The sequence below is a fragment of the Ostrea edulis genome, chromosome 5, assembly GCF_947568905.1.
Source record: "Ostrea edulis chromosome 5, xbOstEdul1.1, whole genome shotgun sequence".
In the NCBI taxonomy this organism is placed as follows: domain Eukaryota; kingdom Metazoa; phylum Mollusca; class Bivalvia; order Ostreida; family Ostreidae; genus Ostrea; species Ostrea edulis.
In genome coordinates, this window is record NC_079168.1 from 3,194,616 (window position 1) to 3,217,901 (window position 23,286).

General features: G+C 35.2%; 2 protein-coding genes and 1 long non-coding RNA gene across 7 annotated transcripts; 2 read left to right on the forward strand and 1 right to left on the reverse strand.

Annotated features, from left to right (window-relative positions):
- Positions 1–278: 278 nt before the first annotated feature.
- Positions 279–9,320, forward strand: LOC125649143 (mediator of RNA polymerase II transcription subunit 27-A-like). The gene is made up of 8 exons (XM_048876395.2): positions 279–664; positions 838–988; positions 2,853–2,986; positions 3,797–3,890; positions 4,246–4,353; positions 5,279–5,320; positions 7,784–7,861; positions 8,723–9,320. Exons 1-8 carry the CDS (start codon positions 474–476, stop codon positions 8,855–8,857), a joined length of 933 nt encoding a protein of 310 aa, XP_048732352.1. The 5' UTR covers positions 279–473; the 3' UTR covers positions 8,858–9,320.
- Positions 9,321–9,946: 626 nt separating this feature from the next.
- Positions 9,947–12,106, reverse strand: LOC125649144 (uncharacterized). Its single transcript, XR_007360599.2, has 3 exons — positions 12,010–12,106; positions 11,390–11,565; positions 9,947–10,083 (listed from the first exon to the last, which is right to left on the reverse strand). It is a non-coding gene; the product is annotated as an uncharacterized LOC125649144 (long non-coding RNA).
- Positions 10,068–20,987, forward strand: LOC125649141 (uncharacterized). Of its 5 annotated transcripts, none has more exons than XM_048876392.2 (2): positions 10,068–11,312; positions 19,422–20,987. In XM_048876392.2, the coding sequence occupies exon 2, from the start codon at positions 19,455–19,457 to the stop codon at positions 20,661–20,663; it is 1,209 nt and encodes a 402-aa protein (XP_048732349.1). In that variant the 5' UTR covers positions 10,068–11,312; positions 19,422–19,454; the 3' UTR covers positions 20,664–20,987. The 5 variants fall into 5 exon arrangements, with proteins under 5 accessions (XP_048732349.1, XP_048732350.1, XP_056023012.1 ...); XM_048876393.2 differs by having other exon boundaries at positions 10,068–10,640; XM_056167037.1 differs by having other exon boundaries at positions 10,578–10,656.
- Positions 20,988–23,286: the final 2,299 nt, after the last annotated feature.

Consider the following 23,286-nt stretch of genomic DNA (forward strand, 5'->3'; position numbering starts at 1 on the left):
TATGTCTCTGATATGAAGCCTACCAAAAATACCGTGTAATTTCATTCCAAATGTACCTAGCCAAATTTGTCATGTAATTGGATATGTAAGGTATTTTATATCTATTAGAAAATATTTTATTAAGATTAATTTTTCGAATTTGAATATGGCGTATTATACGCCAACAATTATTCCGGAAATATATTATCTATTGGTGACGTTTCACCCAAGTAAGTATAATCTCGCGAGAATACCGCTTGTTTTCATCTGCCCGTGTAGCACATTCTTTCTTTACTCTCAGTAGTCTAGGTCACCTACACGTTTGTCAATGCAGAGTTTTCTCACGTAGCCTAGTACCCGAGGCCTTCGTGCTTACACTCGGAAGGCCTCGGGTACTAGGCTAGTGTTCTACGAGACAAAGCGGCTTGCGTGACCTAGGCTATACTCTCAGTTGAGATTCAGGTCGTGGAAGCCGAGGAATACCGAGTGCAAACATGGCGGACAACAGATTGGACACTCAAATCGAGAAGCTCACACAGGCGATAAAATTAACTCAAAAATTGAGGGCTAGTGTTACTAAAGTCTTCACAGACCTCTCAGATGGCTTCCAAGCACCGAAAGGAGACGAGAAAGCGCTACTGAATAAGCTACAAAAGTCTCTTACCGCTGTTAATGATAATCTTGGGTTAGTGTTTATATTTCGAATTTCCTCATAGTTTTCTTTTTTCTATCTTGCCGAATCAAGTCAAAAAATTATACAGAGATATATGTCATATGAATACATGTCTTTTTAAAATTTTCTTTAATTGTCATATTTTGTAGTAGGTTTAATCATTTGATAAATTTCTTACACTACAGGGATTTGGAGAAATTAGCACCAAATATCCCAAGTACAACAAACATCCCTCCTCTGTTGTTGAACAGTGCCGGTCTCCTGGGACTCGACCAAGCCACAGACAAATCAGGCATTGCTTCCCAGCTACACCACACACACAAATGGACCAACAAGGTGTGATTTAGTAAATTATTAATTACATTCAGCAATAATTATTAGTATATGTTAACTGCCCTGCTGTCTGTTTAGTGATGTGATAGAGAAAGATTGTGTATGACAAGAAAGCCAGTATCTAGAAAGACAAAGAGGAGTGTGTTTCTGTATTGTTATGTCCCTAGTTTGTGAAAAACTTATCCCACTGAAGGACTTGTCATTAAAACTAATGAAATATACATGTACTGATGAAACTTGCACCTCTACCTCTCTCTCTCTCTCTCTCTCTCTCTCTCTCTCTCTCTCTCTCTCTCTCTCTCTCTCTCTCTCTGACTCTCTCCACCGAGGATCAAACCTGGGACCTCTGGTATGACAGTCCAGTGTTATGGTCAACATTTGAAACCATAGGAGCCATGTGGATCCCTGACCTTTAACGTTTATGGGCCCACAATTCGATCCAAGGGCCCACATTGTTAACCAATTACCAGTATTTAAAGAGTAAATAATAGAGGATAATTTTTGTTTTAGTGACAAAACATTCCGCTTGTCATGTCTGACAGTCATGGCCTTTTCTGCAAAAACAATCTTGATCGTTTGTTCTCTTATTTGTGGAAGTAATGGTCTCTGTTAGTATTTCTCTTCTGGGGTTTTGAAATCCTTTTGATAAATCGCCATATTGTTTATAAGCGTCTAGTATAGGTCACATACATGCTTGATATAACCTGTGCTTAGCATCTGCTTTGCACACGACATGAATAATGTTGGTTAGTATGAGGTTTTATTGAAAAGAAAAGTACATCATAAAGTGGAAATGTTCCAAGAGAAAATTTGGTCGTCATGTTGGGAGGGGGGGTGATTTTTTTAAATATCTAATCACCCACTGACAGCAAACATTCCTCACATTGGCGAGTGATTATCCACAACCCTGGTTCTACTGATTGAACTAGAGGGTTAAACTACTAACCAGAACTAGAGGGTTAAACTACTAACAAGAGCTAGGAGGAAGGTCATCATATTTGCCAACTAACCTGATTTTGTCCGGTTACATTCGATTTTTCAACCCAGAATCCAAGAATTTTTTATGACCTGCCGGGTCATACCTTTCACCCTATTTCCGGATTTGGTTTTTTTAAATTAGTTCGTGCATGTAATTTCCAGTTTGCAACACATGCTTCTCTTCAATAAAATAGTACACAAAACACGCATTTCTGTTATAAACATTTTTGAAATATAAACACTTATAACACATGTAATCGTAGTAAATATGTTGTGAATGCTGTTTCGCATTATGACCATATGTTTTGCTTTCCAAAGAGAGTCATGACCCTCTTTTTACATGTTGGAGGTTGGTAACTATGAAGGTCATGCATCTGACACTACCACACTGATTGTCATAAAAATATTCATTTGAATAATTTGACATTCTTTTACTTTTGGGTACTAAAATGGACCTTAGAAATATCACTGGAAAACATTTATTCAGATTACACATAATGGTTACCATAGATTGCTGTTCTCTAAAGGAAATGGAGGCGTAATTGGGATATCATGCTTTAGTGAGTGGAGGCGATAGAAAAGGAGAACAATAAAAAAAAATTACAGGTTGTAGGTGGGTTAAAGGAGAAACAGGGCATTTAAGCAATATTTTGTTGATATGAACCCTGTTTGGGGGGGGGGGGGGGTATGCTTTGGATTATGATGGAAGAAGCAGTTGAAATGCTCTCAAATTACAATACCGAGATTTTCCCTCAGAACTCACATTAAAACATTAATTGTGGAGATTGTCCTCTAATTTCTAAATAAAAATTAGATATAAACATGATTCATATGATTGATCCCTATTCTAAGAGGAGGCTAACAATTTCTTCATTTTCTTTTGTATTAGGTACATAAGCTTGGTGATTATTCAGCAACATTTTTAGGAACAAATCAGCTGAAGAGAACACACCCGGGTCCCGTTGGTCAGGCAAAGGGCATGAGGAGACTAGAACCAACCATTCATCGAGTACCAGAAAACATGTCAGTACACTGACTTATAGAAAAAAAATCATATTCAATAAACGTGTGATAAACGTGTAATGGACATGTAATGTGTTGACAATGTGACTGACATCAATAAACGTGTAATGGACATGTAATGTGTTGACAATGTGACTGACATCAATAAACGTGTAATATTGTGTTACTACAGTGGTCTCTATGTAACTGGCACTGATGAACACAGTAACAATCCCGATGTCAAATACTGTTAAAAAATTCCCAATTCTAAAATATGTCCATTAACAAACTGTTAAGTCTTTGTAATTCGAGGCTCATCATTCGCTTCTTATGAAACATGCATGTTAAATAATTTTTTCATTTCCTCTTGAATAGGAAGTAGAAGTCGATAGAATGGTGCTTGTTTGTAAGATTGTAAGCAGTGAATACTTGTGCATTCTTTAAAATATGATTTATTAAGTTTTCATTTTAAAACAAATGCCGTTTGTTGACATAAAGTAAAATTTCCAATTTGTTCTAATTTTATGCTATTTCCCCCACTATTAGATAGAGATATGAAGATATATAGAAAATTTACTGTATACAAGGTTGTTTTGGGTTTTTTTTTTCTCATTTTAGTTTTTAAATTCATCCAGATATAGTTGTGTTAAGAGATAATTAATTCTGTCTCATATATATTCACCCAGTCTTAAATGTGCCCACTAACAATGATGACAAAGTTAAAACGCGGGGGGTGGGTGGGGGTGTACATGTATGTTTCCCTGTATACAGTTATTTATCAGTCTTAATGGATCAGAAGAAATGACTTTTGTAATCACGAATTTATTGTAGAAATATACAACAGCTGGTTGCTTCAGTAGACCGAAGTTCTCCCGACATGACAGTGTCGTTGATCAGGCCGATGGGTAACAGTACTGTTCTACAGGTAAGTCTGGACAAAAGAACACACCATCTGCCAGAATCTTATTTTGTTTTCATGATAAGCTTCATAATGAATGTACATGTATTATGATGAATGTTACATTCAGCAGACTGTTCATAGGTCAGCAATTCAAGAAAACAAGTTTGCATAGGATGTTAAATAAATGTATGGAAAGGTCTTATGTATAGGCTTTGCTTTACACATAATAGAATGTTGTATGAAATGGATTTGAAATAAACTACTGCACCACTTTTTCATTTAGACCCATACTGAAGGAGGGATTAAACTGGTCTACTAATAGTACACTTAGAAAAAAGTATTTAGTAATTTTAGAATCTTTATTTTATGTCTGCTGTAGATAACTTTAGCCAAGACGCTGAAGGCAGTGATTGTGTTGAGGGGGCTCTTAATAGAATATGTCTCCATCAAAGCCTTCAATGAGGACTTCCTAACTGACGATGGAAGGGTGAGTATTTGATTATCTCAAGATATTTAATTACAGGGTGGTTTTATGATAATTTATCACTTATCTTAGTCAGTTACCTTGATTTCAGTAACAAAGAAAAAACTGCTAAAACTTCAGCTCCAACATTTTTATGCCCCCTTAATTTAAGATTTGGGGGCATTTAGATTTTGGTCCATCTGTTAGTCTGTCCGCAAAAAACTATTAACCTTGTCCATAACTTTTTAATGGACGGTGATAGGGCTTTCATATTTTACATGCGTATTCCTTGTGACAGGACCTTTCTTTTGAATACCGTAATTCCTTTACTACCATACAGGGCATCAGTGTACGGCAAACACATCTTGTTTATTCATGCATCATATTATGCTAAGCATTCTGTATTTCAGGTATTTTCTGTGGTTGTTCGAATTTTGTCGACAAGATAAAATCACAAAAATTAGAATCACAAAATATTTCCCAAATATTTAGTCAAGTATAACTTTGGTCTTGCAGATATAGTAACTTTAAAATCTTAATAATAAAACAACTGGTTACCCCTCTCATTTGATTAATTACAGTTATGTTAAGGATGATATTTATAAAATTTTGATTTGAAATCAGTGGCCTACAAAAATGAAAATGCAATCTTTAAAGGATGTATTTGATATCATTTCCTACCGCAAAAAGTACCCATTATACAATTTTAAGGTGCTAAGGAAAGCATTCATTTTCATTAACATATACAAAATTAATTCGATTTCATAGATTTTGGCGAATAATTTTTTTTCTCTTTTTTTATGATATCTTTTTGTGCAGCTACTTGAAATTCAATTCTTATCTTTAGTTCCGATGTCAGTAGATATTAAATTCTTCTAGCTTATACATTGAGACATGCAATATTACCTGGAGAATATCAAGCCATTGATTTTGATGTCTTTTTCTGCAGCCTGATATTTGGTCCAAATCCAGATGCCAAGTGTTCAATAAGGTCAGTGAGTAAAACTTTGATAGAGTGTGTCATTTTCTGATGTGCATGTGTTTGCAACACTTTCTAATCTCTCAATGACTTCAGATAGTAAAGTGATATACAGCAAGTTTTCTTATTTTTATTGGCTTAAAATCTTCTTGGACAAAATTAGGATATTGGTGGGGGTGAAAATAGCACTTTTGATGGGGTCAAAATAGCATCTTGGTGAAGTGAAAATATCATCTTGATGGGGTATGAATAACATCTTGATGGGGATGTAAATAGCATCTTGATGAGGTGAAAATAGCATCTTGATGGGGTGAAAATAGCATCTTGATGGGGGTGAAAATAGCATCTTGATGGGGTGTAAATAGCATGTTGGTGGAGTGTAGGATTGAAGGTTGAAGAGTTGCTGTTCTTTCATTTGAATTCCTTCTCTGATGTATATATTTACAGTAGATATGACACTATGATGTATATTTACAGTAGATATGACACTATGATGTATATATTTACAGTAGATATGACAGTATGATGTATATATTTACAGTAGATATGACAGTATGATGTATATTTACAGTAGATATGACACTATGATGTATATTTACAGTAGATATGACACTATGATGTATATTTACAGTAGATATGACACTATGATGTATATTTACAGTAGATGTGACACTGATGTATATTTACAATAGATATGACACTATGATGTATATTTACAGTAGATATGACACTATGATGTATATTTACAGTAGATATGACAGTATGATGTATATTTACAGTAGATGTGACACTATGATGTATATTTACAGTAGATATGACAGTATGATGTATATATTTACAGTAGATATGACACTATGATGTATATTTACAGTAGATATGACACTATGATGTATATTTACAGTAGATATGACACTATGATGTATATTTACAGTAGATATGACACTATGATGTATATTTACAGTAGATATGACACTATGATGTATATTTACAGTAGATATGACAGTATGATGTATATATTTACAGTAGATATGACACTATGATGTATATTTACAGTAGATATGACACTATGATGTATATTTACAGTAGATATGACAGTATGATGTATATTTACAGTAGATATGACAGTATGATGTATATTTACAGTAGATATGACACTATGATATATATTTACAGTAGATATGACAGTATGATGTATATATTTACAGTAGATATGACAGTATGATGTATATTTACAGTAGATATGACACTATGATGTATATTTACAGTAGATATGACACTATGATGTATATTTACAGTAGATATGACAGTATGATGTATATATTTACAGTAGATATGACACTATGATGTATATTTACAGTAGATATGACACTATGATGTATATTTACAGTAGAGATGACAGTATGATGTATATTTACAATAGATATGACACTATGATGTATATTTACAGTAGATATGACACTATGATGTATATTTACAATAGATATGACACTATGATGTATATTTACAGTAGATGTGACACTATGATGTATATTTACAATAGATGTGACAGTATGATGTATATTTACAGTAGATATGACACTATGATGTATATTTACAGTAGATATGACAATATGATATATATTTACAGTAGATATGACACTATGATGTATATTTACAGTAGATATGACAATATGATATATATTTACAGTAGATATGACACTATGATGTATATTTACAGTAGATATGACAGTATGATGTATATTTACAGTAGATGTGACACTATGATGTATATTTACAGTAGATATGACACTATGATGTATATTTACAGTAGATATGACAGTATGATGTATATATTTACAGTAGATATGACACTATGATGTATATTTACAGTAGATATGACACTATGATGTATATTTACAGTAGATATGACACTATGATGTATATTTACAGTAGATATGACACTATGATGTATATTTACAGTAGAGATGACAGTATGATGTATATTTACAATAGATATGACACTATGATGTATATTTACAATAGATATGACACTATGATGTATATTTACAGTAGATATGACACTATGATGTATATTTACAATAGATATGACACTATGATGTATATTTACAGTAGATGTGACACTATGATGTATATTTACAATAGATATGACACTATGATGTATATTTACAATAGATATGACACTATGATGTATATTTACAATAGATATGACACTATGATGTATATTTACAGTAGAGATGACAGTATGATGTATATATTTACAGTAGATGTGACACTATGATGTATATTTACAATAGATATGACACTATGATGTATATATTTACAGTAGATATGACAGTATGATGTATATATTTACAGTAGATATGACAGTATGATGTATATTTACAGTAGATATGACACTATGATGTATATTTACAGTAGATATGACACTGATGTATATTTACAGTAGATATGACAGTATGATGTATATTTTTACAGGTAACAGATCTGGTTACAGCAGCCACCATTCATTTCTGTCATCCTCATCTCCCTGACGTCAGTCTGCGCTCATTCCTTGTAAGTGCTTTAAATACCCACAATCAGTAATCGCTGATGAACTAAAATCTAAAGATACTAATTACTATTGGCAACTGAGAACACCCCTGTATATGAAAATTCTAGTGTGCAAGGCATTTATTAAGTTAGATCTTCCCAAAGTCAGCAGATGTTTCAAGTTATGGCCAGAATCTTTTATTTCATAGTAAGTACATGCAAGTCTGTCAAGAAAGTGTAAGACAAATTAAAATCTCTAAAAACAAAAAACAAAAATTCTAAACACAAATCAAAATCGCTAAACACATATTAAAATCTATAAACACAAATTAAAATCTATAAACACAAATTCTAAAATCTCTTAACACAAATTAAAATCTTTAAACACAAATTAAAATCTCAAAGCACGAATCAAAATCTCTAAAGACAAATTAAAGTCGATGTAAAGTACATGTTTGTCTCTAAGGCCAAGTAAAATTAATTAGTAGATTATCATTCCCGCCCGCCCCTCGAAAATCGCCCCGCCCCGATTTTTTTTATTTTTCAAAATTATGATTTCCGGATATTTTTATGTCCGGTCCGGTATCGTAAACGTACTTTGTTTCACTTTGCCTTTTAGAAACCCAAATACACATGTAATTATGATTTATTAAGCCTTTTCTCAATGAGAGAAGGCATTTTCGAGGTCAAGAAAACCATGGTAAAAAATAAAATCCTCCCACCCGCCCCATTTTTTTGTGAAGTTTGAATAATAATCTACTAATTAATTTTACTTGGCCTAAAGGGCAAATCAAAGTCTTTAAAGACTAATATCAAATCGAAGTAGAAAGTGTCTATCAAGATGAATTGTAAGATTAAATATACCTGTGTGTAATTTGTTTACAGATCTGGTTGAACAACTACAAGACCCTATTCTCAGCACCCTGCTCCAAGTGTGGGAAACACTTACAAGGATTTATGCCCCCTGTTTGGAGAGACACGCGTTCTTCCCAACCTCTGCATGACGGCTGTCGCCAGTGAATTCAGAGACACGCCCCCTACGGCTTGGAATACTAGAATCTGTGTCCTTGCTAATATCAAATTCCTGGATTCATATCAACAAGTTGCCAGAAAGCTTGGGACGGTGCTATTACGAGCCTCTAGACCAGCGGAGCTGGATATTCTGTGACCGACTTTATCGTGAATCTTTTAAAGTGTTGACATTCTCCAGGATATTTTGACAGACGATCAGTTTACCCGTGGAGCCGGAGGAAATGCATCTTCGCAAGCCAAGCGTTTTCGGTCCGCTTCGCTTCGATTGTGGGGAGCGAAGCGGACCGAAAACGCTTGGCTTGCGAAGATGGAGGAAATCTTGAACTGTAAACTCCAAGTTTTGAGCACATTTTTGCAGCCGCTGTTTCCATTATTATATTGGTTTATGCATATTGGTTGTGGTACAGTGTAGATATGGACCATACAGAAGAATAAAATGAAAGTAAATTTATCATCAGTTAAACATAACAGGAAGAAGCTTTAGATTTTTGGCATCAGTACTGTATGGATAGTATGCGTGAATTTCAGGTACATGTGCAATGTACTTCTAACTTAAAACATCGGAAGGCGTTTTTTTAGTAGAGCATTTTCGGAGAGTTATCTCTCTTCCAGTGAGAACTGTTGATTGCAATTTCAAAAGTTACCCCGGCCATGAATCTTAAAGTTTCTCAGAACTTTTTAATTTAGTAGATTAATTATTTGATAAATTCTTCACCGTGATGTAGATGTTTAGATAAGTGGAAATCAGGGACGCAGTAGAAATTTACAAAGGTGAAAGTGTATCCAAAAGAGGACTTGAAGAATTGTAACATTGATCAGTCTTTATGCATGATAAAGAGGGGGGGGGGGGTGTAGACCTCTTCTGAAATTTCCGCGGCCATGTAACAAAATTTATCAGTCAGGTTTAGCGTATATAGTACAAGTTCTGCAGTTGTGTAACGACAGTGGCAAGTACCGCTGAATAAATCCATGCAATTTCTTGTGTTTGCAATGTATTTACATGTATGAGAGCTTGCCGATTTCTTTACTTTAAATGTAGATAAATCATCTGATTTTCATACAAAGATATGGTAATCCTTCCCTTTTTTTTTTTTTTTTAATTAAAAGAATGGATACAAATTTTTGAACTACGCTCGGTACCATGCGCCTTGGACTGTTAAAGTGTTGGAATTGTTCCTCAATCTGTGTTCAAGGTGAGCAGGTAGTGCTTTTTTCTGCAATATGAATGATAACATTTTGAAAGAGAAATGGCCAACATACTGCTTGAACTAGGGACTTGACGCTACATGGAAACTTAAACTGCCAGTACTTTGATTGCATAATATTTAAATAAAAAGTAAACAGGATTTAGGCAAAGACGTGACAAGAATATTGAGGAATGAATCATATAATTCAGTTAATACCAACAAACTGAGCTCGACTCTCGCTCCTAGGAATATATGTGTATGTATATAAACATTTTATTGTATTGATTTATCCGATTCACGGATCTTGACTTATTTTTATTTAAATCCGCAACTTGTCATAAAGTAAGACGTGTCAAAAACATCCGCTGTATTTGTGTATGTTTGAATTCAATGCAGGTTTGTTCACGACACTATTAAAACCGAGGGGGGTAATAGGCACCTTTATCTCGCAATCTTCCCTGTAAACGAAGGTTGTCAATTTTACCTTTAAAAATAAATTGCACTGTCTATGTCACATATTCGATTGTCGCAATTTAAAGCGCACGGATAATTGGATTTGACGTATTGATCACAAAATTGGAGATGTAAGTTACACGGCGAGTAAGTTGCAATCCTTCGATGAAAAAATATTTTAAGATTAATTTTTTTTTTCTTATCGATATGTTGATCTCCCAGTAAGTGGGTCTCTGTTTAACTTCAGAGGATTGTTCTATAAAACTTATACTCCCCATTCCTGTGTCCCGAAAGTGTACAGACGGGTGGTTGTCTTTCTGTTGCCAGGAAACTTAATTGCTTGTAGATTGCTCAAGGACCCGCACAAAGAAACCAAAACATTAAAAAACCGATTTTCGTGTTTCTAAATACATGTACATATAGGTAAACTTTAACTCTCCTTCAGCACAAAGAAGCGGGTTACACAAATCTGGAAATTTTTCATTTTTGAGTTAATGTACATCTCCAAGTTGACTTAAGCTTGTTCCCTCAGTCGAGTGCCTTTCAGCGCAACAAGAGGAAGCGTTCAGTCTGATGCACGTACTATCAGCGGACAGTCGAGACCCGGTGCTATTTGTCTAGGTGTAAAATGGAGTAAGCTCTTGTGTCAATAGGTATATGAAGAAATAGAGTGGAATTTCTCACCAGCCTGATAACAATACGGTAGCCAAAACATTCACTAAGCCCTAAGAAACTTTTTGACGTTGGGTATTAGCGTGGAGAAAGATGTAGGATTTAGCCCACTGACGAAGGAATCTCTCCAGGTAATTCATATTTATCTCAGACTTTTGAGTGATTTTTGGGGGAAAAAAGAAATTCTTTAATTTCTAAAACAGATTACCGAATTTGATAATCCCCTGGAATGATTTCGGTTGCGCGTTGTTTCCACACTGTTGATAAAGATTGGTGGTATCCATGTTCTGAAGACGTGGACCACGTAAACGGTAAACAATAGATAAATCCAGAGAATGGACTCTTGCACACCAGCAACGAAACGGGAACTATTCCCCGGACCACCTAGAAAATTTGATGATTTATCATACATATTCCAAATACTACCTGATTTTACGAAGAGTTTCTAGTGATTCATAGGAAGTCAAAAACGTAATGAAAGAAAATGTAATCTCGGCTGAGATTCTACTCGGCTGTATATTCACCGAAGGCGTCAGTCCAAATATTCAGCCGAGATTACTCTAGATGTAGTATGCATTGACCACTTTTTCTGTACCTTAATCCCATACACGTTGTAGATATTGCTAAACAGGTGCTCGCTGAATTTCCACAAATCTTAATGATCATACCTCAGTCAATACAACTTAATTAGGGAATAATTTTAGTTTCGTTTCATCTATGATAAAATACAATGAAACAAACATAGAAAAACCAAGGTGAGCTGTCAATCGTGGAACCCGATAAACGAGGAATTAATCATTTTTTAATAACGCGATCGTTAAAAAATACCTTTTCCTGCAGGGATCCAAAATTGAGACTTTTTGACTTCCGTTCAGGGGGTATGACAGCATGGTTGTATTATACAGGAACACCTTCCAAAAAGCTAGCATACTTGGATGAACAAAATTTGAATATGTGTATGACACATCGGTGAAAGCAATTGCACACAATATGATACTTAAGAGGGGCGGGGTCACTTTTCGGAATTTTTACACAGAAAATCGGGATATTGGGGAAATTGTCAAAGAGCACCGCTTTTATGCACTTTGACACACACACCCCACCCCCCACCCCCTCCTTTGAGATGTATTCCAGTGAGACTGAAATTTGCAGAAAAGTTTTTACTACTGTCGGCAGTAAACACACCGCCTCATATCTTAAAAATCTTGTAATAGTGAATTTCATGTATAAATTCTGTCTTCTTTCAATAGCTTTAGTTCAGTATTTAAAAAAAATGACAATAACAGCTATTGGATGGGTGGGAAATGTTGACAATTTTTAAGTACAGCAATTGAAAAACAATAAATCAAAACAGAATCGTTCATAAGATAACGAAACCCCAATATCCACTGTATGGCTTTTCATATCTCGTGCAGCGATCAAGAGCTCAAGTCAATGTATGAACCTCTAAAGGTAGCCCACTTCTTGACATGCAAACAACCAAATGACCATTCGACAAAACATTAACGTTTAGAATTTATCCTTCATTGTTTGTTCTAGATCTTCTATATCCTGATTTACAATAGCCACAACACTTTTTCATATTACACACCACAATACCAAACTAAACAAATAGCCCCTAAACGCGCAATCCCCCGTCTCCGAGTGTTGTTGTAAAATTTCAGAGTGAAATGAAACGAATTTTGGGTTTCAAATTAGAAATAATATTGTTTCAATTCGATTTCAATACACAACATGGAATCACGTCAGCCCTGATTTAATCCGCTCGCGAAAGTTCAATATTTTAATTAAGCTTTCAGGAATCTCTCCACGAATGAAATCGATTCTTAGAATTTCGTCATTTTGTTCAATATAAAAGTCAAATGTTTTGATGTTATTTAGATATAAATCGAGAAAAGTGTCACTTAGTAGGTAAGTCTTGATTTAATTGAAATCGTATCTTATTTTTAATTAGTACATGTATCTGATTGTCCCGTTATTGTTCTATGTGATTTTCTGAAGTTAGATACGAAAAATATTTTAATGCAAAACCCTGAAAATATATCCACTTCCATAAAGATGCCTGTGGTATGAAGACAAGTGACACTCACCTATACGTGATGTGTGTATTATCTAGCCAATGTTCTCGGCAGTCCTTCGTCAAAGGATGAATGGAGGCGAATCAATTTATTTAAGATTGGCAAGTCAAACTTGTTATATTTTAATTTATTCAAGAGCGGCAAGTCAAACTTGTTAAATTTTAATTTATTTAAGAGCGGCAAGTCAAACTTGTAAATTTTAATTTATTCTTCTTTTTATTATACGTTCTACCTCTATTTCCGAAACTTGTGGATTTAAGAATTTTATCTAAATGTACATCACAATCAGGGGGAGGTTTGATATGAATAGATAATTCAGAATATGTGTATCAAAGTAGATGTCACAAATAGCATTATTTGATGGATATCTTTGAGTAAAGATGGGGGGGGGGGATGATATCAAAATGTTGAGAACTAATGTCCTTAGCATTTTTATGCTAAGGTCGGGAGTCGGGGCATATAGGGTTTTAGTCTGTCCGTCTGTCTGTTTTTTTCATTTTGTTTTTAAACCTTTCATTTGTTTTAGGCTTTGTTTAATGATAGCACAATAATTATGCAAAAGATATCTGAAAAAATCATGATCAGCTTCATACATCGTGACATAAACTTATATGATATTTAAGTATGATATTTATTATGATTGTAAACGGCATACGGCAGGGCTGCACGTAAGATCATGTTCTCATTATTGGAAGTGGTAGAAATCACTCTTTGAATCGGTCAAATTTGCTCTAAATATGAGGAAATTCTTTGTATCTCTAGGAAGTAAGTGAAAGATGGAACAGTTTTTAATTTTTTATTTCTGTGTTAAACTCGGAATAACACAAGAGTTCTTTTTTTTAAAACTAAAATGTCGCGGTATTTGTTTGTTAAAATACATTCAGTAAAAGCCCAACGTGTACAATTGTTTCAAATATATGATAGGCGTTTACCACGAATCACAGGGCTCCTTTCAGGTGAGTAAACAGGGTGCAATATTACAGTGGTGCACGCCAGTTTAAGAGATACCCGGTGCTTTGCAGAACAAACCTGCGGTTCTCTGGGAAATCCCGATGGTGTTTATTCCAGGGAGCTGCATACGGCCCTGCCGCTGTATGATGTTGAGTGAACGAACCTGAACTCGTCAGCGCTGAAAAAAGACACAGAACCTGAAATGTGTAGCCCGCCAGCTGGGTAGAACGTTTTATGACGTAGATAGAAATTACAAAGAGACTCGCTTTCCACTTATTCAATAGTACTGATAAACGTACACAAATTGTTAGTTTCTTCAAATAACCGCAAATAACTAGAGACCCGTAGTTCTCTGTGATATCCCACAAAACGGCAGAAGCATAAAGTGTCTCTCAAACTGGCATCACTCTCATATTGTACCATGTCATTTTTAAAACAGATTTATCACTTTTCATTATCTGTTAGCAGTATTGATTACTTCTTTATTTTTGACTTCCATGTCACCTGTAAGGAATAAAGTGAAATCAGTTTCAAAATCTCCACTTTCCAGTTAATCTGACTTTGCATATTCATTTTGCCCCGCCAAAATAAAAAAAAATGTCTCTATAATTTCCGAACAGGCGTAATATTTATACTTATATATTTGTCTGTCGTCGTCCCATCATGTCTCTCTAAGTGTATATGTTTTGAGAATTGAAACAAATTAAATTGCATTTCTTTTTTGTTTGAGTCATATTGTAACTTCCAATTGTAAATACAAAAATTTAGCTTTTCATATATGTTTTTTATTTACACACCGATTCAGTATTGAGAGAGAGAGAGAGAGAGAGAGAGAGAGAGAGAGAGAGAGAAGTAAAACATGATGACTTTCATTTAAATTCACAACATGACACTAATCTAGAAAAAATAAGAGAGAAAAATAATAATACAGTATGCTGGTAATGTCGACTTTGAAAAGTTGTGAACGGAAGGCGGTTGATTTTGGTATATGTCCACACCTGCTAAAACTTCAGATCTAATTGCCGCTGATTATTTTTGTTTCACTAAAGAAAGAAGATTTTACGACTCTGGTGATAGGAACAATGGCTGCGCACTTTGTGTTCCCTGCTGGTCCGTCTTGGAGTGCTTTAAGTGGTCCATACGGGGTTCTTATTGTTTTGAAAGTAAATAGCATTCCTTCCCTGGGTAAATCTGGATTGGTTTTCTCTTTTCACCAGTTTGGTCTGTAAATTAAATAAAGTCCTCCAACAGGAGTTTAAAAGTTCAACGAAAATTTTAACTAATTAAAATTTGGTAAATTTTTCTTTTTTATTTATTTTGGCTATAAAACAACTTCTCAAAGGGCGCTGCAAAAACAGGAAAAGCAAAGCTTGATATTAAGATCATACGACTGCAGATATCTTTTCACGGGTGCTGGTTCTGTAAAGCTCCAATACAAAGTAAGAACATTGATGATATTTTGACATTAATAAAATTTCAACAAAGAAAAATCATTAAAAAGCGTGCAGAAATATACATTTGTACAAGCTGTGCAGAGACAAGCAGAATAGAAACGCGTGTTTGAGTAGAAAGGGACATGCTCTCCTGTCTTTTCTTTTTGAAAAAGGGGGCAAACTTCAGTTTTATGTTGATTTTAGATATAAATCTCAGTATGCTAAGACATCGCGTTTTCCTGTAAATAATAAAAGGTAATATAAGAAACTAAAAATTGATTTTACACGGTATTGTTTACGCGTCTTTTAAATCTAACACGAACTTTCCTCACAGAAGTTCACTGATCCCTAAAATACCCAAAAGTGTCTAATGTACATTTCATTGTCTGTAACACAGATTGTTGTGTGCAGTAAAACAATTGTAGTTATACAAATAAAGAATTGGAGAGTAAAATTAACTGCTTCTACGAGTATGTTTTAATGTTGATCAAATTTCACGAAGTGTGGGTATTGATCTGTCTGTCAAATGTATATTAACAACCCACCATTATGACTACCTTTTTTAACGTACGAAGGGAGTTTAACAATTTTTGAGACATTTTAAATTAATTGATTTAAATATGCAGAGGCGAAATTCGATCAGATTGGTATCATAATGCGGTTCAGAATAAATTTACACTGCGAACCGATGGCAGTCATTTTGTTATAGGAGATAAGAGATGGGATTCAAGGAAAATGTGCTAAAGGTAAGCGCTGGCTGCATGTTGCCTTTATTTGTTTGTTCTAAATTATTGCTAATAAATACACCTTCCGGTAAGTGATTCCACGGAGAAATTTTCTGCTAAGCAAATAATGTCCCAATGAAATAGGAAGTTTCTATTTACGCTCAACAAGCAAAACTTTTTTTGCTCACAAGATTTTTCTTTTCACACCTGTGTGTAAAGAAAACGGACGGGTTAATTATGTTGTGTGACAAATCTCTGGAAACGCAACGAAACAGTCCTCGTCAAGAAACGTTGCCATTGACTGCAGGGTGTCTGTTGCTGTCCACACTATACCTGTGAGAGACAGGCATGAACTTTTCTTTTGGGTATGAGTATCTTGAAGTATTTGGAGTGCTCTCGTAATATCAATATATTCACAGGAATGTAAGGAAATATTTTGTCTTGAAATATGTTCAAACAAACCGATCTAAGTTTAGTACAAGCAGTAGGCAAATACCAGATTATTATTTGACAACAACAGAAAGGGGCCCACCAGAAATTCAATCTTAATCTAAAAGTACGACAATAACCAAAATTGCTTTCTTCGATCCAAAATATTTTCGCCCAAGAAGCCGTGCAACAAATTGATTGTGTACTTTTTCTAATCGACTTTTTTTTGTCAATTAGAAATGACAAGAAAAGCCATGAACAAAACGAAACAATTAAGTCCTTCTTGTTTTTGGTCGGAGTAGTATGTTCTTTTATTAAAAAAAAAAAAAAAAAAGGGACCGGGACTCCGACACGGGACGTAGAAATTATCCATAATAACTTAAATTATGTAATATTTATTTACATGTACACTGTGAAAACTTGACGTTTCTTGGAGAAACAAATATCCAGTATCAGATTTCACAAAATTACAATTGATTTGTTTGAGCTTTTTTATATATCTTAAAATCAATACGCGGGGGATTAAATTGAAACCGTGGAAGCCGATAATTTCGTACAGTACACAGCATATTAATACAATTAGGTGGATGGTTTTTCAGCACTTTTACATACATCCCCCCCCCCCTCCCCTTATAGACGGATCTTATATTTCACGTACTCTCCGTGGTCGATAACAGTCATTTCCTAGTCAGGCGTGGTCTTGAAGTTTCTTCACTTTAAAATTTTAGTCGAGTGATTTAAACGCAATGAAACATCGCCCAGTTCGTCATGCGTTCTTTACTTTCAATGAGCCAGAAATTTCGATTTTGTAATCGTCAAATTCGCGACAGAGGGTGCTTTTTGTGACAACCCTCCAAGCTTCCGTTAAATGAGAGAGAGCAACACGGCTTTTAACCCCGATTTTTCCATTAAACTGATTTGTACAGCAGATATGCTCTTTCATATAAAAGCAAATTATTCAATAATTAGGTAATATTGACCAATTCTTTAGGAATAGTTAATGGGCAACATTTTTCTGATGTCGGGGATTAGAAGAGAATCGCACGGCGAGCGCTGCTGAGCCACGTTAGATTTAATCGATCGGTTCCATGCTAGACCAAAAAAAAAAAATGTATTACTTCTAATGGAGGACACTGTGTGTGTTTTTTTTTTTTTTATTATTATTATTATTTGTGTTGGAATGTATCTCAAAGAGAAACGGTGAGGATTTTGCTTCAGTTCAAACAATATTTTAGCTTTTAGAATAACTTTAACATATTCGTTGTTTAATTTCAACAAATGCGTAAACTTCACATGAGTTAATTAGGCTTACTTTAATTTCTAATGTTAAATTTTTTGCCGTAAAAGATCACTTACTTGATTCATATGTGAAAACGGTTTGCTTTTTTTAAAAAATGCTTCAAAGTGAAACTGTGGTATAATTATGAAATGTAGAACGACTAAGGAAGGACGAACCGTGATGGGTCACTAATTTCATTGAAAGCAAACACACTTCGGGCGCATAGAACATAATAAATGATGATAAATGCTTTCCTATAACTTTTATTAAATGTGCATTTAAATAACTATACACTGATTGTATAAACATGAGAAAAGGATTGAATTCACTCTCTAAAACATTTCAGGTCTCTAAAATACATTGCGACGTGTTGAATATATCATAGTAGACATTTTGAATACATTTCGAGACAATGCTGTTTACATTGGTTTTTGACACCAGAGAGAGAGAGAGAGAGAGAGAGAGAGAGAGAGAGAGAATAAAAAAAACTAATAATATATGTCGATAGAAGACCAGTTTCATTGATTTGACGACTTTGAAATCAGCGACCCATCGTTATCTAACGATTTATGTATCGCACCTTCCTTCGATAAAATCCATTCCAGCGGCACCTTTCATCTCACTGACCATTGTTTTTAGAGAGTGAAATTGACAAACCGTACAAAGGCTCTTAACCCATACAGCTAAATTTAAAGTCTCTTGTACTTTAATTATTCTTGTCTATTTACACAGGATTTGTGAATATCTGTGTCATCTCTGTTTTCCAAATCCGTATATTTTTGGATTGATTTTCAAAGTTTAAGTCAATAAGTAGATATAGAGGACACTCGGAACACGTCGGAATCAATCCGGGATATAAAGCCTGGTAATGGACTCTATAACGTGTTAAACATCGCTTACAATTCCCTACATCCGCCCACCATTGTAGCGGCCTGACCCATCAAAATGATCGGTTTTCAATTGATTTTTAACAGCACCATTTGCAGACCATAACGAGAACTAGAATTGCTGTCGAGCAAAAATAAAAACGCCACTACGCGCTGTCAACTTTCTGATTCTACAATCAGATTATACCCCTGTTATTGACTTATTGACCGAGACCAGCGAAGCTGGGAACATTTGATGAACGTCTTGAGAAGTTTGTGGATACCTTCCCATTCTACAACTTCACGCAATCCCGACTTCCTCATTATAATCTTTTCTGAAAACTACCATGACATTCTCCTCATTTCTATGAATTAAAAAAGGTCGAAGCATTTACTACATGTATATTCGTGTTATATTTTATTTGAAAATTAGTTTTAAGCAGAAGTTTGTTAATGATTTTATTATATGTCTTTCACAGAACTTTTAGCTGATCATCACTTCACCGCAAAACATGCCGGGAGGGACACGGAAGATGAGGCGCGACAAGGAGATGGCGGCCGTGACCTACAACATGAAGGAGGACCGTTGTCTGGAGAAAAGCATGCAGACGCTGAATCTAGAGCGCTCTTACTCCATGAAACTACTGCAGCTGGACCACAGAATCGTCAAGGTCAACTACAAACGGCTCAAGGACAAGGTATCCAGAATCCGTTCATATCTGTCTGTGGACGAAATTAACGAGATGAAACAAATGGAGGCCGAAGGCAAAATCAAACCGCTAAACACGGTGAATCTGGGCAGTGCAATAAAAATCGCCGGTGCCGCAAAAAGACTCAAAATTCAGGGACCCACGCGGGCAAATACTTCTATAACGTTGTCTTCACACAAAGGCAGCAGTGAGACGATTAACAGTGGCCCAGTAATACCTACCAATAACCTCAGACGAAGTAACTCTGTGACGGGGGCTTTTATTGATGCCCCCGAACCGAACATGAACAAGAGAAGAAACTCCACTGACCTAGGGATGACTACCATCAGACCACTTAGTGCTTTTGTAGAGGGTACTGTGAACACTAAGGTTCACAAGACAAATCGCCCAGCCACATCTCAGATAGTGCAGCAATCGTATACTCCGCGGATTAATCCCAATCCTACTCACTCGCCTTACTCATCTCACACAGCGGTAGAAAAAGAGTTCCTCCCTCCGCCTCGGACGCAAGAGCGGACGTCCGGTCTCACGGACGACATAGATAGCAACCTTGGGGATGACCTGATGGAGGAAAGGCGGCAGGAAATGATAATGGAAGAACACGAAAGATTCGGTGAACTGGAAGAACGGAAAAAAGACTTCATGAAGAGACTGGACGATTACTTCAAAGAAAACCCCGTTCCTGATTGGTCCAATCCTCCGCCTATCGTCAGACTTCCTCCATCAGAGGAGGAGACGGAAGATTCCGTCAGTACATCCGGAAGTGTGAAGAAAGGCATGAAATACAGACTGTTACCAAACAGAATTACATTGGAAAAAACCTTCAAAAGTGAGGAGGAATACAAGGCTAAGATATGGGAGCTATGGAAAGATCTGAATAAGTGTCGTTATCTCCGGATTCCGGACGAGATGCTGGATCTCTCGGGAGTCAACACGCTAGCCAAGGACCAAATGAAACTATTCCAAATGTTTCGACGTCAAGATACAAGGTCCAAGCTCATTAACACGTGAAAGAGATATAATCAGTAAATGTATAACTTATTCAGGAACATATACAAAGTATGCGAGTCTTAAGGTGACGGGATTCTATATTTTATGAATGAGCCCATGGACTAATCAATGTTAAGGAACATCATGTTGTAGACATATGCGATTGTACTTTCGTTTTACAAATCTACTTAACATAAATCTTTCATGTATACTTGAGGTAGTGTACGGGGCAATAATTAATGAAATGTTCATTAAGAATTTGTTAATTATTATACACAATGCATTTATCAATTAAACATATATTTTGTTGGTTATATGATACTAATAAACTCTATATTGTTTTGATTTGTGGCCGATTCCTTTACCCTACATAGGATTGAAAATCAATCCTTGTTTGAGTTTATAGGATGCAATTAATGTGAAAATCAATCCTATATTTTAATTTGTAAAATTTCAGTTCACGTGAAAATCAATCCTATTGTTAATCTGTAGAATGCAATTCACATGAAACCCAGTCTTGTTTTTAATCCATGCAATTCTCGATCTTGGATATGTTTTGCAATATACAGAGATAAACTGACAAAGACACGATTTATGTGTTTATTACTTTATTAGGATGTAAAACTTCATGTCGTGAAGAATTCTCACATTAATGCAACACCTAGCAGTAAGGAATTTAAGATCATATGTTAATTTATGTCGAAGTAGATTACATTTTAAATCCTTGTAATTTAGGATTAAAGAATTTTTGGCCAATGCAACCTTTTTCGACAGCAACCTGCGTGGTGTTATCAAATTATTAGTCGTAAGAAGTAGTCCGGCGGATACTAATAACCGTAAAAAGTAAACATGGATTCTGAAATTGGAGAGAGGGAGAGAAGAGAAAAAGAGAGCGCAGCTGTGAACTACGGTCTAGAATCTAGATTACAAAATTATCAGGTGATTCATTTGCCGATTATAAGAATTACGAGGCGTTCTGATAATGTCACATATTAGGCCATTAACAGCATTAACTGCCATTAAGAAATACAAGTTTTCAATTATTCAAACACCATTGGCATGAAGTCTTGAGTGAGCTGAATTGAATATTTCTCAATTACTGATCAAGTTTGCTTGAATTTTATTGAGAGAGAAAAATCTCCATCAAGTGACTTTTTAATATCCGTATTTGCGAAACACTTCTTGGGATTAGCTTTTGCCAGATGAATAGTTTATCGCTGCAGTTTAATGTATGTGTTACCAATGGACGGTGTCATTGAAATCTGCCTGGAAACAGCCAAATCTTATGTGCAACGCAGTCAAGATCAATGTAAATGTAAATGTTGTCCTCGCGACTTCTCTCAGCATTTTTATAGCACGACAGCAGTCAGCTTTAATTATTTGTCAATTAGGAATGCAAATTGACGACAACAGAATATGAAATATTCTTGAAAAGAACTCAAAACAGAAATTTCTAAGTCATACATTGCGGACTTTAGATTTGTTGGGGGGATACCCACTCCACCCCCAAACGGGAGTCTACGTACATTTTGCTCATAAAGTGTGTGGTATCTTGATATTGGTGTCGCCAACAGAAACATCAACACCTTATGAAGATAACAGAACAACAATATATATTTTTATGCATATATATGTTCCCCCACAAAGCTCGGTTTTGGAGAGCGAATTATCTAGGTATGAATACAGAAATGCGTCATTACATACGTTATATATAAATAAATCTGAAGCTGACAGCCCGATGTACACTTCTCCTCTTGCAGTGTACGGGATCAGGATGTCCTCACAAATAGCTAAAGATGTAGGATAAATGAATAATAAAATTCATGCTTGTATCACTTAATTAAATCAACTGATTATGAAAAGTCGATCATGGATATGTACAGTTCTCGGGTGTCTGTTATGGAGACCAAAAACATTAAAACCTAGTTTACAAGTTTACTCTATATCGTACGGAAAAAATTATTGTTCTGTATAATTATAGGACAATTGATTTTCATGTTTCGATCAGATTGAAATGGCCACCAAAATTGAATAACCAGGGAGTGAGAATCGGCACAGCCACAGCCAGGAGGAGGAATGCGGGTGGTGCCACCCCTTCCCCTTCGAAAAAAAGTTGTTACGCACAATCAAAAGCCAAAAAAAAATCAAAGTACTGAAAGTACTGAAAAGCGCTAAGCTGACTTCATGAATTCTGTATGTAACGTTAATGAGCAGGAACAACATTTAAAAAAAAAGGTTTATGCATTATTCTTTATTTTCGCATAACTAAGTAGTACATTTTCTGTAAGAAAATAACAAATATGGATTGGAAGCAATGTCCTGAAACTTTTCAACACGTTGAAATATAAATTTTATATGATGTTGTTAAAACAATGGTCACTATGATAATTTTGATCCCACACTAAACTAAAACCCTGTCCTTGGATCATGAAATTTACAATTTTGGTAAAGGACACCTGTTCTTATTAAATATCTATAATCAGAATTTAGTATCAATAGCATTACCACCGTTGCGGTGGTCCAGAGGTAAAGTGTTCGCTCTGTATGCGGGGGTCGGAGTTCGAATCCCGGCCGCGACAGACCTACTTCGTTAAACAGGTAGTGACAGTTCCATCACCAAACTCTCGGCATCAGGTGTGAATGT

What these genes read in the sequence shown, in the direction of transcription:
- LOC125649143 (XM_048876395.2), top strand. Translation starts at nt 474, where the DNA reads ATGGCGGACAACAGATTGGACACTCAAATCGAGAAGCTCACACAGGCG. An exon ending in GTAACAGTACTGTTCTACAG is followed by an intron (nt 3,891 to 4,245) that starts GTAAGTCTGGAC and finishes TGTCTGCTGTAG; the next exon opens with ATAACTTTAGCCAAGACGCT. An exon ending in GATGCCAAGTGTTCAATAAG is followed by an intron (nt 5,321 to 7,783) that starts GTCAGTGAGTAA and finishes ATATTTTTACAG; the next exon opens with GTAACAGATCTGGTTACAGC.
- LOC125649141 (XM_048876392.2), top strand. Translation starts at nt 19,455, where the DNA reads ATGCCGGGAGGGACACGGAAGATGAGGCGCGACAAGGAGATGGCGGCC.